At 42.1% G+C, this 15213-nt stretch overlaps 1 protein-coding gene across 1 annotated transcript in view; it reads left to right on the top strand.

Annotated features, from left to right (window-relative positions):
• metrn (meteorin, glial cell differentiation regulator) overlaps nt 1-14981 on the top strand; it is a 38233-nt gene extending 23252 nt beyond the window's left edge. Inside the window, exons 3-4 of the mRNA XM_086000426.1 lie at nt 4213-4272; nt 12840-14981. Of these exons, the coding sequence (XP_085856552.1) occupies nt 4213-4272; nt 12840-13156 (377 nt within the window). The 3' untranslated portion in view covers nt 13157-14981. The remainder of the gene's footprint in view (nt 1-4212; nt 4273-12839) is intronic.
• The last annotated feature ends 232 nt before the right edge of the window (nt 14982-15213 follow it).

The following is a 15213-nucleotide window of genomic DNA, read 5'->3' as shown; positions in this document are numbered from 1 at the left end:
GTATGTTTCAAAAGTATCATTTGATATTTCTGATGAGCACAAGTTCATAGAATCAACAACATAGAAGGAGGCCATTCATCTCATCGTACCTGTGCTGGGTCCATGCTGTTCACCTGGAGCTGCCTCTAAACCCATTTCCCCATATCCGTTTATATTCTTGTCCCATTCTCCCTTAAATTTTAGTTACTGCCTCAACAAACATTTGTGGTGAAATATCCTTTATCCTAATGACTTGTAACTCGGGTGTGGCGTAGAAGGTGTTTGCTAAGGCACAGAGTGCAATGCTAACGGAGTGCATCGGAAACCGAGTGGGAAGTTGAGAATTTGGTGAGAGTGGGAATTCAGTGCAGAGGAGGAAGGAGGTGCTCCTTTTTTAGTTTAGTTAGTTTAAAATAAACCAAGTGAATTAATTACATAACTTTTATTAATTATTAAATATATAAAACCAGATCAGATAGAGATGACCATGCAGGAGGTGTGCTGTATCTGCAGCATGTGGGAGTTTGTGGAGACCAACGTGAGCCCAGGCAACCACATCTGCAGTATGTGTCTGCAACTCGAGGAACTTCGGCTCAGAGTTGATGAGCTGGAGTCCGAGGTGCTGACATTGCGATGCATCTGGGAGAGTTACCTGGACATTTTGACCCAGGAGGCAGTCATACCCCTTAGGTTAGGTAATGGATTAGATCTGGTCAGGGACAGGAGGATGTGACTGCGACTCAGGCAGGTAAGGGGACCGCAGATGCAGTGGTGGAGGAGCCTCAGCCCTTGCCATTGTCCAACAGGTACAAGGTACTTGCTACCGATGTGGATGAGAACAAAGATTGCAGGAAGGATGGGCAAATTGACCACGACACCATGGTACAGGAGGCCACTCAAGTGGGGGGAGCGAAAAGGGATGTGGTAGTGGTAGTAGTAGGGGTTATTATAGTTGGGGGGATAGATATTGTTCTCTGCAGCTGCAACTAGGAGTCCCGAAGGCTGTGTTGCCAGGGTTAAGGACATCTAGAGAAGAACTTGGAGCAGGAGAAGGAGGATCCGGTTGTTGTGGTCCACGTAGGAACCAACAACATAGGTAGAACTAGGAATGAGATTCCTGGGATGAGAGGGCTGTCCTATGAGGAGAGATTGAGTAGAATGGGCCTATAGTCTCTGGAGTTTAGAAAAATGAATGGTGATCTCATTGAAACACAAGATTCTGAGCTGGCTTGACAGGGTAAATGCTGAGAGGCTGTTTCCCCTGGCTGGAGATTTTGGAACTAGGGGATAGTCTCAGGATATGGGGTCTGACATTTAGGACTGAGCTAAGGAGAAACTTCTTCACTCGGAGGGTTGTGAATCATTGGAATTCTCTACACCAGAGGGCTATGGAGTCTCAGTCGATGAGTATGCTCAAGATTGAGATCCAAAAAGAAGTTTGGCACTAAAGGAATTAAGGGATATGGGGATAAGGTGCAGCAGGCTCGAGGGGCTGGATGACCTACTCCTGCTCTTGGTTCTTATTTTTTTTAATGTTCTTATGAATTCTGTGGTGGGGGGGGGAAATTCTACTAAACTTTTTTTAAAATTCATTCACGGGATGTGGGAGTCGCTGGCAAGGCCAGCATTTATTGCCAGTCCGTAATTGTCCTTGAGAAGGTGCTGGTGCACCACCTTCTTGAACTTCCGCAGTCCGTGAGGTGAAGGTACTTCCACAGTGCTCTTAGGGAGGGAGTTCCAGGATTTTGATCCAGCGGCTATGAAGGAACGCCGATATATTGGACTATTTTTGAATAGGGTTTGAACAAATTTTCATCAAGCATCATGGAGAAACTCCTGTCATTGAAAAGTTTTGTTTTTCGATTGCTAAGAGTCTGTGCCCCTTGTTACCAATGTTCTAATCCGTGGGTACAATCTATCCCTATTTAGGTTTTTGACCCATGAAAGAACACTATTTGAATTAAAAAGTATTAAATTAAGATGAATATGATTGTACTAAAATCTGAATCCGATGTGGTCAGAGTCAGAAAAGCTAATGTGCTGAACAATTCAGGTTGCATTTGAGAAATGTTGGGCTTCTGTAGCTGATCTTCTCCAGCAGGCCCATTCTGGGGGCACATATGGTAGACAACAACACTGCCTACAACTGTCATTTATTACCCTGTTGCCAATGGGGGACGTCTTTCCACTGCGCACATCTCGATGGAAGAGAGTACCCGATGGGCATCATTCTAAAACAGCTGAACGTGTCTCCAGTTTCGCAAGAACCTTCTACTATTACAGTAATAGAGAATACACGATCACAAAAATATTCCAGTATGACCCAGATTTGACATGACCAGTCACTTGAGGGTTATGTGTTTTGCTCATTATGGTGTATTTCAACATTCTGGGTTTACCCACCAAGTATTCCTAGTTGAGTAAGGGCAAGTGTCCCGGTGGGACTGCCTTCACCAGTGGCTATGCAACAATGTAGCTTAGTGTAATCGAACAGGGTTTGAACTATTTTTGCATCCAGCATCATACAGAAACTCCTGCCATTGAAAAGCTTCTGGCTGTAGTTTACTGATGTGAGAATAAGAGAAGCTTTATTGAACAGAAATACCACTTAGGCTAAGCACGAATGTTGAAATTATGGTGGTTGTGAATGGGCCTTTTTGTACTGTGAAGTTTTGTTCTCCGAGATGATTGAATAAAACCCACTGGTTGACAAGTAGATTACATGTTTTCAATAAATACTTTCCAGAAACCAAAAACTTGACAAATTAAAGCTCTGGTTACTTCAGCTTTATAAAACTTGAAATAAAGTCTTTGCAGATCAAATTTAAAATCCTCACTGAGCGAAAAATGGGTGATAGGGAATCGGCAGCCCATTTTACACGTCGCCTGATTTTTCTTTTACATTGTAATCAATAGAAAATAAAATTGGACATTGTTATCTATATCTATATCTATCTGAAAGCTGAATGTTTGCTAATCTTCTTTGGGAAGATTCTGCTTCCAAACGGTCCCTGTTTTATTTAGAAAATTGAAAACTTGCATTTCTTGTCAGTTCTGTATTAAATTATATTTATTATATGGGCATTTATCACAGACTCACTTATGTATAAACTTCAAGAAATTTATGAATTCTATTTGATTTCAAAAACAAATTATTCTCCTACCAAAATTTACAGTACAGGTATGGAATATATAATACTTTGTCGGGGTGGGGGAATAGCATGATCAGCTGGTTCAGTGTCTTAAACTTGAGGCCCGGTAATCAAAGTGTATGTAATTGTCATTAGTTCCATAATTATATCATCACATCACTTATTGGCCTGGGGCAATGTGTTTATAATAGCTTAAAACCTTTAAGCTCCCACGATGGCCTCAAGTATAAAGTCACTTGGCGGCACTTGTGTTAAGTGTCTCGCATCCTGTACTGCATCTTGGCACATTGAAGTCTCCCAACCTCGGTCCTCGCTCTCTTACACCTACCATTAGGAAAGTAAGTTATGGCCTTGCTTTACCCCCTTACCAGATTTTTGGTGTATCTTCCTCCCCTCTAACCCCCACCCCCTCACCCTTTGCTGGCAGGACTGCTTCCCAGAATTTCTTAAGTTAGCTGGCCCTGAAATTTCTGGGTGGGGTGGGGTCAGCCCCTTCCCATTTCAGCAAGTGTACATTCCACTTCGGCTGGCGGAGCGGAGCCCCAAGAATTTCCATATTTCTGAGGTTTCCAGGTACAAATGCCCTCGGTGTGCCAGCATCTCTGATTAGGGAAGAGCAACAATCTGGCAGGCCTCCTGCTTCTAATCACTAACCGATGACCCATGTATGTGAGTATCAAGTGAGCACAGGCTGTGGTCCCACCATAGTTGAGTTGCCTGATGATTTTCACTGTCTCGGGTTCAAAATGAAGATTGGCCAGTTGGATGAGGTACCAATGGAATCCTACCCCAGAGTCAGCAGCTTCAAGGAAGAAAAGCAGATGGTAGCTGGAATTGGTATTACTTTGGACAACTAAAAGGATAATGCAGAAATGAGCAAGTCATTTCTAAATTAGTCTCGTTTTACACTTCTGCTGTCACATGGGAGGACATGTGGCAATTTTCCTGGAAGTCAATTTCCTGGAAGTTAAGTTTAAATTTTTTTTTTTTTTAATTCAGATTCTCAGTAGATATGTTGATTAATAATACAGTCGAAAGCCTACAGAAAGACTAAATGTGCTTCTTGTTTGTTTTGTTCTAGGAGCGTGTAGACCATGCAATGACACAGAAGTCCTTATGGCTGTCTGCACAAGTGATTTTGGTAAGTGCTTTGACTTGGTTTCACCACAGTTCTGTATCCTTCCCCTTTATCTTTACTCTCCTTTTTCACACATAACTGGTTATACTCTAGAACACTATGTACCCATTATAAGGTATGTAGAATACCTGGCTGTGGAGCTGGGGGGTTCTAGGTGGGATGCTCTGCAACTGAGTAAAGAAGAGTGAAATGAATTGACTATCTATTCTTTCCATGAATTATCTTTGCTCCATCAGGAACTGGCAGAATTTGGCTTCCAACACTATTTATAGGACAGTAAATGTATTCATCTTTTTACTGTTAAAGTGTATATTGATGTATGTTAAAAGAAATACCAATGTATAATTCTGGGACAGGTGTTATCTGTTAATATCTCAACATAGTTTATTTGACATTTTCTTTATACACCTGACATGAATCAGTCATTCATGAAAGAAAGACTTATGAAATAATACTGAGCGGCCTACAGGTGGTGCTGTCCAGGGAGAGTATAAATACTCGGGCACGGGCCCAGTTTGCGCAGGACATTCTTAACAGGAACTAGTGAAGGACACAACTAGACCTCCATGTTGTGAAACAGTTGATTAAAGCTTTGTTTAATGCTTAGACCAAGTGCCTAGTAGTTTTCTTATGTCAACACCTATAACAAATAATTTATATAGATTCTGGAAAGGTCAGTATACTTTGACTGAACTCTAAACTGTTATACATATAATCACAGAGAAAGGGGTAGCTACTATTAGAATATTAAAATATTCAAGTCCCACTGAGACTGGAGCACAGATCCAGACTGAGACTTCAGTGCAATACTGAGGGAGTGCTGCACTGTTAGAAGCATCATCTTTCAGATGAGTTATATCGAGACCTCTCAGGTGGACTTAAAAGATCCCATGACACTATTCAAAGAAGGGCAGGGGAGTTATCCCTGGTGTCTTGGCCAACATTTATTCTTCGGCCAATACCACCAAAATAGATTATCTGGTCATTTGTCTCATTGCTGTTTGTGGGACTTTGCTGTGCGCATTATTGGCTGCTGCATTTCCTACATTACAACAGTGACTACACTTCAGAAGTACTTCATTGGCTGCAAAGTGCTTTGGGACATCCTGAGGATGTGAAAGGTGCTATATAAATTTTTGTTCTTGATATGGTTTTAGAATATTTATGGTTACTTTTTGTTTTGTCGAAATACTTGAATTATATTTGGAAAAATCTGGCTTACCCAACATAACCTGAAACATTTCAATCTATTTCCCGCAGTATTCTAAATCACACGAATGGAAACATTCCCTAATAATTTGAGTGTGTAGTAGAAGCTGCCCAGGACCCTTGGGCAGATTTTCTGCTGTGGTTGTAGCTTGAGTATAATCTACCAAATTTTGTTCAGGAATTTGAGAAAGAAGGTGATTTAGGTCATGAAAAACTTCAGTAATTTGTAAAACTGAGTTCAAACAGGCTTTCAAATTTAGCTCAGCAAGTGAGTAGCTGAGTCATGCAATCATAGAATCATACAGCACAGTAGGAGGCCATTCGGCCCATCGCACCAGTCCAGAAAGGCCCCTTATTTGACACCCAGTCTGTGCTGAGCCACATGGGGCAGTGATGGGGGCACTGCAATTGGCCTCCGTGCCTACGGAGAGAGAAAATTGGCCATGGTTTCTGGTCCTGGTTGCTAATCATGAAGTCCACAGGATAGAAGATAGGGGCAGGAGTAGGCCATTCGGCCCCTCGAGCCTGCTCCGCCATTTAATGAGATCATGGCTGATCATCCAAATTTAGTACCCTGTCCCTGCCTTCTCCCCATATCCCTTGATTCCTTTAGCCTTAAGAAATATATCTAACTCCTTCTTGAATATATTTAATGAATTGGCCTCAACTGCCTTCTGTGGCAGAGAATTCCACAGGTTCACCACTCTCTGGGTGAAGAAATTCCTCCTCATCTCAGTCCTAAATGGCTTACTCCTTATCCTTAGACTGTGACCCCTGGTTCTGGACTCCCCGGCCATCGGGAACATCCTTCCTGCATTTAGTCTGTCTAGTCCTGTTAGAATTTTATAAGTTTCAATGAGTTGAATTCAGGTTTACTCAATGTGGAACTTGCTACCACATGGAGTGGTTGAGGTGAATAGCATAGATTCCTTTTAAGGGGAGGCTAGATAAGTACATTAGGAAGAAAGGAATAGACGGATACGCTGATGGTGAGATGAGGCTTGTGTGGAGCATAAACACCGGTATAGACCAGTTAGGCCAAATGGCCTGTTTCTGTGCTGTACCTGCTATGTAATCAAACTATTTTTAAACCATCTTGCATCTTAAAGATACCAGAATGCATCCCCCGATGACTCGGTTGTTCCTAGGTTTGATTCTTAAGCTGATCTCCGATGGGTGGCTATACAGTTGGCCCCGGTGAGGGGGTGACCCTAGATTATAGAGGAGGCAATCAGACAAGGTTCCTATTTTTGATTGTTATCCAGTGACCCTGTCTGGAAACTGGTTGTGTGCGAATGTCGGGTGAGGACAGGATTGGACTCTGCTGAGATGCCCACCGTGGTGGGATAGCTTGTCAGCACACCCTGTCAAGGCTTGTGCAGGAAGATTGGCTATTTGGATGCGGCCCAGAGGGCTTCTAGTGCCACTGAAAGTGTATCCCAGCAGAGGAGGAGAAATTTAGCAAGGAAAATACCCATGAGGCAACATCATTGGAACTAAACTATTTTATTCTGTGGGATAAACAGGTTAATGCCCCCAATAAAGTACTCAAGGGAGGAATTTCAGAAGGCTTTAAGCATTCACAGCTATTATCTCAGTGTAATTTCAGGACCCTAGAGTTGTATTTTGATCCATCTGGATCTCGGCAAAGCTGCTTTTATTCGCATTTGTACATTCCCATAACTACACTGGGCCATTTCTGGCCTGCGCCTCTTGCATTTGAAATCCCCTTTCATGCCACATCCTGGTGCTGACAGCTAAATTTATTAACTAAACAATGTTCGCCTGTAAGCAGGCTTTTGTTTTCATTGGCACAGCTCCTCTGCTTATCTTTTATGTGGAAATCTACCTACAGAAGGAGCTGGCAGGAAGAGCACCTAATGAATGTCTGCCAACTGTCTAATGTCATTTCATGCTGTATGACTGCTGTAGATATTTTAGTTGAGTTTAACAACCATTAAACTGGAGTTCATATTGTAACAGATACAGTCAGACTCTTGTAGATTAGTTGAGCTTCATCAGTAGGATTATTTTTGCAAAGGGCATCTTATCCGGGTAGGTTTGTATTACGAACAAATCACTGCAGCCGTACAATGCCAATCTTTAAAAGGGGGCATTGCCACCTAGTGTAGGTTTATGAACAGATGAATGTAAAATGACATGACCTGTGGCACAGTTACATAATTGCGTCACTAATCTTGTTTACTGTTACAACTGTTAAAAGTTCAATTCTAAACTAACATTACAATAAAACATATTGTAAAATTTTAGGCTGAAGGAGATGCAGCATTTGCTGCAGTGCCAGCTTTTAGTGGTTCAGTTGGTAGCACTCTCTCCGCTGAGTCAGCCGGTTGTGGGTTCAAATCCCACTCCAGAGACTTGAGCACAAAATCGAAGCTGACACTCCCAGTGCAGTACTGAGGGAGTGCTGCACTGTCTGAGGTGCCGTCTTTCAGATGAGACGTTAAACCGAGGCCCCGTCTGTCCTCTCGGGTGGAAGTAAAAGATCTCGAGGCACTATTTTGAGGACGAGCAGGGGGCGGTAATGGGACAAGTAAAGAAACAAAAGATGGGTCCCGAGGAGGTGTAAATGGCTATAGCAGAGGGGCAGGAAAGCATGGAAAATCTAGCAAAGAGGAGAAGGCTCCCGTGGCCTGGGAATATGGCGGAGAAAGGTGTGCAGTCCCCAGAGGTGACGGATCACTCCGCTAGCCGTGTACCGATGGGGGATTTCCAGCCCACGCCACCTCCACTCCCAGTGGCTCTAGTGCAGCTGGCCTCCATTACCAGCACCTATGTCCTGTAAAATGGGAGCGGTGGTTCAGATCTAAAGTTGTTGAGGGCAACAGAAATACTTGCGTTCCTAAAAACTGGCAATAACCAACTAGCATTTACACAGCATCGCTGTATTAACGAAAATTAGCTGCTGGTTCTGGATGGGTTAATGATAGCTTGCACACAAAATGTGAACTATAGTAAAGATTAGTGGCCTAAACAACCAGCGTTAAGTGTAATTAGTGAGCTCAAACTTCTGCTACTCTGCTTTAAGCACTCATGGTCTACTGAAAGTAAATGGCCAGTGAACAATTTATCCTTGCATGGTTGGATAATACCATGATTTGTAGGTCTTAAATGTACGTCGGGTCAAAGGGCATATGGCTGCCCCCCTACTCCAGTCTGCTTTTGTTCTGAAGTAGCTATCCGGTGCATGTGGTAGTTTTCTGGAGTTATGTGCCTGTTTGAAACCTTCAAAGAAAAAAACAAAGTCATATTACATCATTTTGACAGTAATTTAATTGCAATTTTGAAAAGCATGTCAGAAAATAGGAGCCAATTCTTTGCAGAACCATGTTTTTTTTTAAAAACTGACCTGCCTCCTCCTCCATTGCACCATGAGTCGTCGCCTTAAGCAATTTTGTGGAGAAAAGAAAAACAATGAAGGGGTTTGTCACCATGGTTTCTCCACACTAGCTTAAGGCATGACCGTCTGTTGTGGAGTTTGTGATTTGGAAACATAATTAATCCTGTAAGTAACCTATAAGGAAAAAGGGTTTACATCCGATACAACTTCATCATAATATGGATTTAATGGAAAAATGCTACTGTAGTATTTAGTGGGTTAATGTTTGGATAGGTTAAGTTTTCTTGATCTTTTGCCAGTTTGTACTTTGTACACCATTGTGTTGCCATGGTGATCTGAATCTTATCAAAGACTAAGGGTGTCAAATTCGGTTACACCCCATTTGGGGGCGGTAACTGAGTTAAGACATTTAGCGCCCGGCGGGGAAGTACCGCCTGGCCGCTAAATTCGGCTTACCGCCCCGCACAGGAAGTGGAGCGCAATCTCGGGCACTCCACTTCCTGGTGGAGCAGTTACCAAGGTAATGTTGGGGCACGATCGGCAGCGCTCCATAGAGCGCTGTCTCATTTCAACGCTCCTCCCCTTCAGTTAAAGGGGAGGGTCGTTGCGCATTCTGCAGGGCCTCCGATGGCCCACACTAGACCACCAGGGCTGTGCGATGGTGGCCAGGACCACGCCATGGCGCACCATGGCAGGCCGACCTGGAGGTCTGCCAAAAAAAAGAAAATGGCGGCGTGTGTCGCTGCCGCACCTCCCCTTTAAATACCGCCCCGTGAGCGGCGGTTGGCCCGGTTCGCAACCCGCGAGGCTGCTGCTGACATCGCCTGTGGCAGCCTCGTGGGGCGCAGCCGAATTTTTGCCACAGGGCGGTAAGGGGTCACTAATGGCAGGCGAATTGGAGCCGAATTTCTAGACCTAAATCTGCAAATCATCTGTTATTAATCTCAAAGGCATCACAAATCAAAATTATATTGGCATGTTTAAGGTGCTACATTTTAAATAAGTTGAAAGTACATGCCTGTTATGTTGTGGTAGCTGGCAGCCATTTTACATTATCATATTCATAAGTTGAGCTATTCCAATATCATTCCATAAATGTACATCCAAAGATTGGGATATGTTTACAGAAGTGTTGAAAGATGTGCAGATCTATATTTGATGTGTTGAAAATATAACATCGATACACTGATGAAAAGGCAGCTGCCATCTTGGACTTTTATCTCCCAAATATACATGTTCTGTTCCACTTGTTGATCATTATATTGTGATGTTTTATACATGCATCATTTCCTGGACATTATAAATTTGATTGCAGAAACCTTTACAAAATGCTTTGGTAAATTCTGTTAGAAATGTTTTTATTTTAAATCATTAAAGTGATGTGGGTTCTGCTGATTATTCAGCACGTTAATGAACCAGACAACGTGTGACTGAGCTGTACAGATGAGGACGGCCCCGGCTTTGATTCCTGGTCTGTGCTAAGTTAGTTGATTTCTGATTGGATGGCAACAGTGGGGGGGGGGTTCTTACAGTTGGCCTCTGTCCAAAGCTAGAGAAGGGGAGAAATTAGCCAAGGTTCCTGCTTATGATCATGTCAGGAAAGTGTGCATGCATGGTGTGTGCATTGAACGAGGTCAGGATTGAGCTTTGCTGTGATTCCCTATACTGTCAAATAGGCAACTGATCTTCACTGCCCAGCCTCACACTTTAATGAGCTACCGAAAGGCCATTGGTGCCAATGGGACCAGCATGATGTCAATGCTTTCAATGAAATAAGGGTGAACAAAGTTTGGTGGGGGGGGGAGAAATCGGGTGTGGGGGAAAGTAATTAAATCACTAGAGAAGGTTGCAGTGTAGAATTGCAAGGAGTCTCTGGTGTACCACTTAAAATCCTCAGAGAATGAATGATTTTACATGAATTTTAATGCTAGTTTGTAGTATAGCTTTTTGCAGCTTGGCTAGTGATTTCCTTAGTTTTTGGAGCAGGCATGCGCACGGCACAACTCCGTTTTATCTAGAATAAATATCCTGTTTAAATATATTGGCACTCCAGAGGATTACCATTAATCTGAGGCCGTGTGGTCCAGTGCTAACCTGACTGATAAGTCTGTTCAGTTTGGGTGGAGGACTGAGCTCAGACCATAATAACCATCTCTCCCCACGCGCGCGCACAAAAACCCCCTCGAGACACCCTTTATCAGAGTTTGCCAGCATTTCCTGCCAATTTTCTTCTTTGCTCTTATTTACTGGTAACTTTTGTGAAAGATGCTTTTAGAGAATGTAACGTTTAATTGCCTAAACCACTCAAGGGCTTGCTAAATAACTGGAATTCCTGTTTTCCGATGTTTACAAGGACTTGGTTCCTAAATTATTTGAAATCGTTGAGTCCCGTTTACAAATCTTTTAGTTCTCAAGCCTACATTTTCAAACATTTGCCATTTAATAGATTAAATGTAAACCTGCCAAGAGATATGATGCCTCACGATAATGCTCTGAGGTGTGGCACAATTTCATAATCAGACTACAAATGTATTATGTAATTTTAAAAAAGTAAACCCTATTTCCCCACCAACCCCCCACCCACCAATTTTCTTCCCTTTATGTTTGTCTCTCGGTGCCTCCTGTTGTGGCTTGGTGTCAAATTTTGCCTGATAACATAGGATATACAGCAAAGAAACAGGCCATTCGGCCCAACCAGTCCATGCCGGCGTTTATGCTCCACTCGAGCCTCCTCCCGTCTTTCCTCATTTAACTCTATCAGCATAACCCTCTATTCCAATCTCCCTCCAAGACACACACCATCCTGACTTGGAAATATATCGCCGTTCCTTCATAACCACTGGGTCAAAATCCCTATAGCACTGTGGGAGAATCTTCACCACACTGACTCCAGCGGTTCAAGAAGGCAGCTCCTGTGAAGCGCCATGGTGCTATATAAATACTGCTTGTTGTTGTGGATGATGGTGGGTGATGATGACAGTGAGAATTTGAGCCATGTAGACTAGGAAGGCCCAACATTCATTATAGTCTCTTCTGAGTTAGATGATCTTATCTGGGTGTCCAGCTTCTTGAGTGTTGTTGGAGCTACACTCATCCAGGCAAGTGGAGAGTATTCCATCACACTCCTGACTTGTGCCTTGTAGATGGTGGAAAGGCTTTGGGGAGTCAGGAGGTGAGTCACTCACCACAGAATACCCAACCTCTGACCTGCTTTTGTAGCCACATTATATATGTGGCTGGTCCAGTTAAGTTTCCGGTCAATGGTGACCCTTCCAAGACGCTGAATGTCAAGGGGAGGTGGTTAGACACTCTTGTTGGAGATGGTCATTGCCTGGTACTTGTGTGGTGTGAATGTTACTTGCCACTTACCAGCCCATATATACTGTCTAATGGTGCTCTGGGTTATTGCAGATTAGTTTAACTATTGTGTTGAAAGCCAGGAGGAATTATCTATCTAGAGAGCTAGCTGTTCTGTCAAATTTTACTGGACAAGCTACCTAAAATATTAGACATCAGAGTATTGTATTTTAAAACATGAGATTTTTACACTGATTTTTGTAAGTTGGGTGCTTTTATTGTCATTTAATTTTCTGGGGTGACATGGTTTTGAAAAGAAAAGTTGAGAGGGATCACAAACCAATTTATAAAAGCTGGTGCTCTTTTTTTAGGAGGGAAATTTAAAAAATTGACTTTTTAAATTAAAATGATTGGGGTAGGTTTTGACTTTGTGCAATAGTGTAAAACGGGTGATAGTGAGTCGGCAGCCCGTTTTACATCACTCCCAATTTATTTTTTTTCCATTTGACTTCAATCGGAAGAGATGTAAAATGGGCTGCGGACTCGCTATCCTCCGGTTTACACTATTGCCCAAAGACAAGATCTACCCCATTGAGTCTCACTCCAAATGAATGAGTTGACAGTCTGTGTCTCATTTATGTTTAAGACATTAGCGTGCAGTGTTCACAAAATGCTAAGATGCTTTTCTCTTTGTTTTTTCCAGTGGTCCGGGGTCACATTCGAACTGTGTTCCACGATACAGAGCGGCAGGAGTCTGTTGTAAGTGTGAGCACCGCCAAAATTTATAGACAGAAGTACACGCTCTTTCACCCGATTGGAAAATATGGAAAATCATTTGGGGATGTCAGGACATTCTTAAAGTGCGGCGTGAAGCAAGGAGTTGGGAGCTTCATTTTCACAGGCCATGTCCACTTTGGAGAGGCATGGCTCGGGTGCGCGCCTCGCTACAAAGACTTTAAGAGGATCTATGAAGCGGCCAAAGAAGCACATGAGAATCAGTGCGAGATTGAGTCCGACTGAAGCTGCTTAAAAACTTTGCTGTTGCTGCTTTTTTTAATTGGCAGAAAAGGACTGTAAAACATATGCCACTACACTGCCACGGTACATTCTGAATCATTTTGTGAAGGAATCCCTGAAGAAAAGATTTTGGGGGAGGCTTGATTCATTGTCCAGTGAGAACAACTGTGACTGTGCTGGTAACCTCACTGTGCAAAGGACATTGAGAAAAGAACTGTGGGATTGATTTATTGTCCAATGAGAACAATTGTTATTGCACAGGCAACCTCGTATGTGAAGGACCCTTAGAAAGGAGAGGCAATGATTTATTGTCCAGTGTGAACAATGAGAACGTGCACTCAGTTTCACTTTGTGAAGGACCTTTTTTTGGTTGAAGAATAAATTTGTAAAATAGTTTCATATCAGGACACTTCCCTTTTTAATGATGGGGCAATGGTGTACTCCGCAGTAAAGATAGTTTTAAAAACAAATTGTGCAACTGATTCAGCATCCTAATAGAACATTCCACATATAATGTAAAGTGTACAGGCTGCATGACTCTATGTAGGTGCTTATGAAGATCTTTAACCAAAACTAAACAGCTGGTAACAGAAAGGTTACTGACCTACAGGATTAATGACTGAAGTTTTATCACGTGACTCATGCAAGTGAACATTTCAGATCATTCGGCTGAGGTGAAATTCAAGACCAGATCAATGTTCCCTGATTTAATAAGAGAATGTTTACTTTGTATATTTTTGTTATATTTATAATTTTATTTGGTGCAACTTTAGAAGGAGGAGACCGCAGTCTATAAATTGGAGTGTCAGTCAGTGCTGGCACAGATAGATGTATCAATCCAAATACTGAAAGTATCAGTATTGGTAACAGAAATCAAGTTCTGTAGTATCGGTAGTTTTACCTCTTTCCATTTAATCTTCTCGTTGACCCCAGTCATCTATTTACAAGTCCCCTTGGCACCCCATGACCTCTGCTCTCAAACCATAGGCTCCCCATTCATCCTATTTAAGGCTCTAGATTTTATTGTCTTCTTTATGATCCCTAATGGCAAGCCTATGGCTGTTCTGTATTCTTGTCCTCACATTCTCTGTGAACAAAATAGTAATTGTTGCATCAGCCACTTCCAATATTGATAAAATGTGTTCCTAGTAAACCCGACACTAGAGCACTTCCTATGGAAAAACTGGAAGTTTTGGGGGAATGAGGGGGGTGCACTTCCTTATTGTGAAAGCAGGGAATGAATGAGCTCTGTTTTCAGTATTTGAAGTGAAAAATATGAAGAGAATAGGGTATTGTGTAAATAGCTGGAGTTTACAAGAGGGCTGCCACTAAACAGAAGACCCACCTGTAATATTAAAACACAAATTGCTGCAACTTCTAAAATCAGACTATTTAATTTGAAAGGGATAACATTTAAGGTGGCAGATTTGTCAAAACCCTATTATGAAATAATCATGGAAAGCGTGATTAAAATGGACCAATATCTTTACTGTGCTTTCGTTAATTCTTTGTACTTTTCTTGGCTTGCCAGACATTGTAGTGTAGGAACATGGTGCTGCCAACTCTGCTTATGTAAAATATTTACTGTAGTGCCACTGTCAGTGGCCTTAGTTATGTTTGTCTGTCTACAGCTAGTTTGAGTGTACATAGTGTAAATATTTATGCTTAAAAAAAATCCTAAATTGAATGGATGGAAAAATTGAGACCTTCTGCGTCTTTGTATAAATATGGGCTGTAGTTTTGTTCTTAAGGAAATGCATTTGTTTAAAAAAAAAGTCCTTTTTACATTTGAAAAGTTTATTAAAATCAAACCAATTTTGATTTGCAACAGTGTCCATTGAATTATTTGTATAACGCTATGATGGGCCAAATGACCGCCTTCTGGGCTGTATGATTCTATGACTGGGAATAAAAGATGGTGACTCAAATCAGAGGACATTTTGGTATAAAAACAAGAAAGTAAGTCTTAAGTAGTTTGTGTAAATGCTAAATGCCAATGTTTTTAACCACACCGCACAGAGAATATCAACAGGTTAACAATTAATGTGTTATCATTGTAA

This window comes from Somniosus microcephalus, chromosome 11 (assembly GCF_052327205.1).
Source record: "Somniosus microcephalus isolate GS21.2 chromosome 11, FLI_Smic_1.0, whole genome shotgun sequence".
Lineage (NCBI taxonomy): Eukaryota > Metazoa > Chordata > Chondrichthyes > Squaliformes > Somniosidae > Somniosus > Somniosus microcephalus.
Note: the sequence above shows the minus strand (reverse complement) of the source record. Positions and strands in the feature narration are given on the sequence as shown.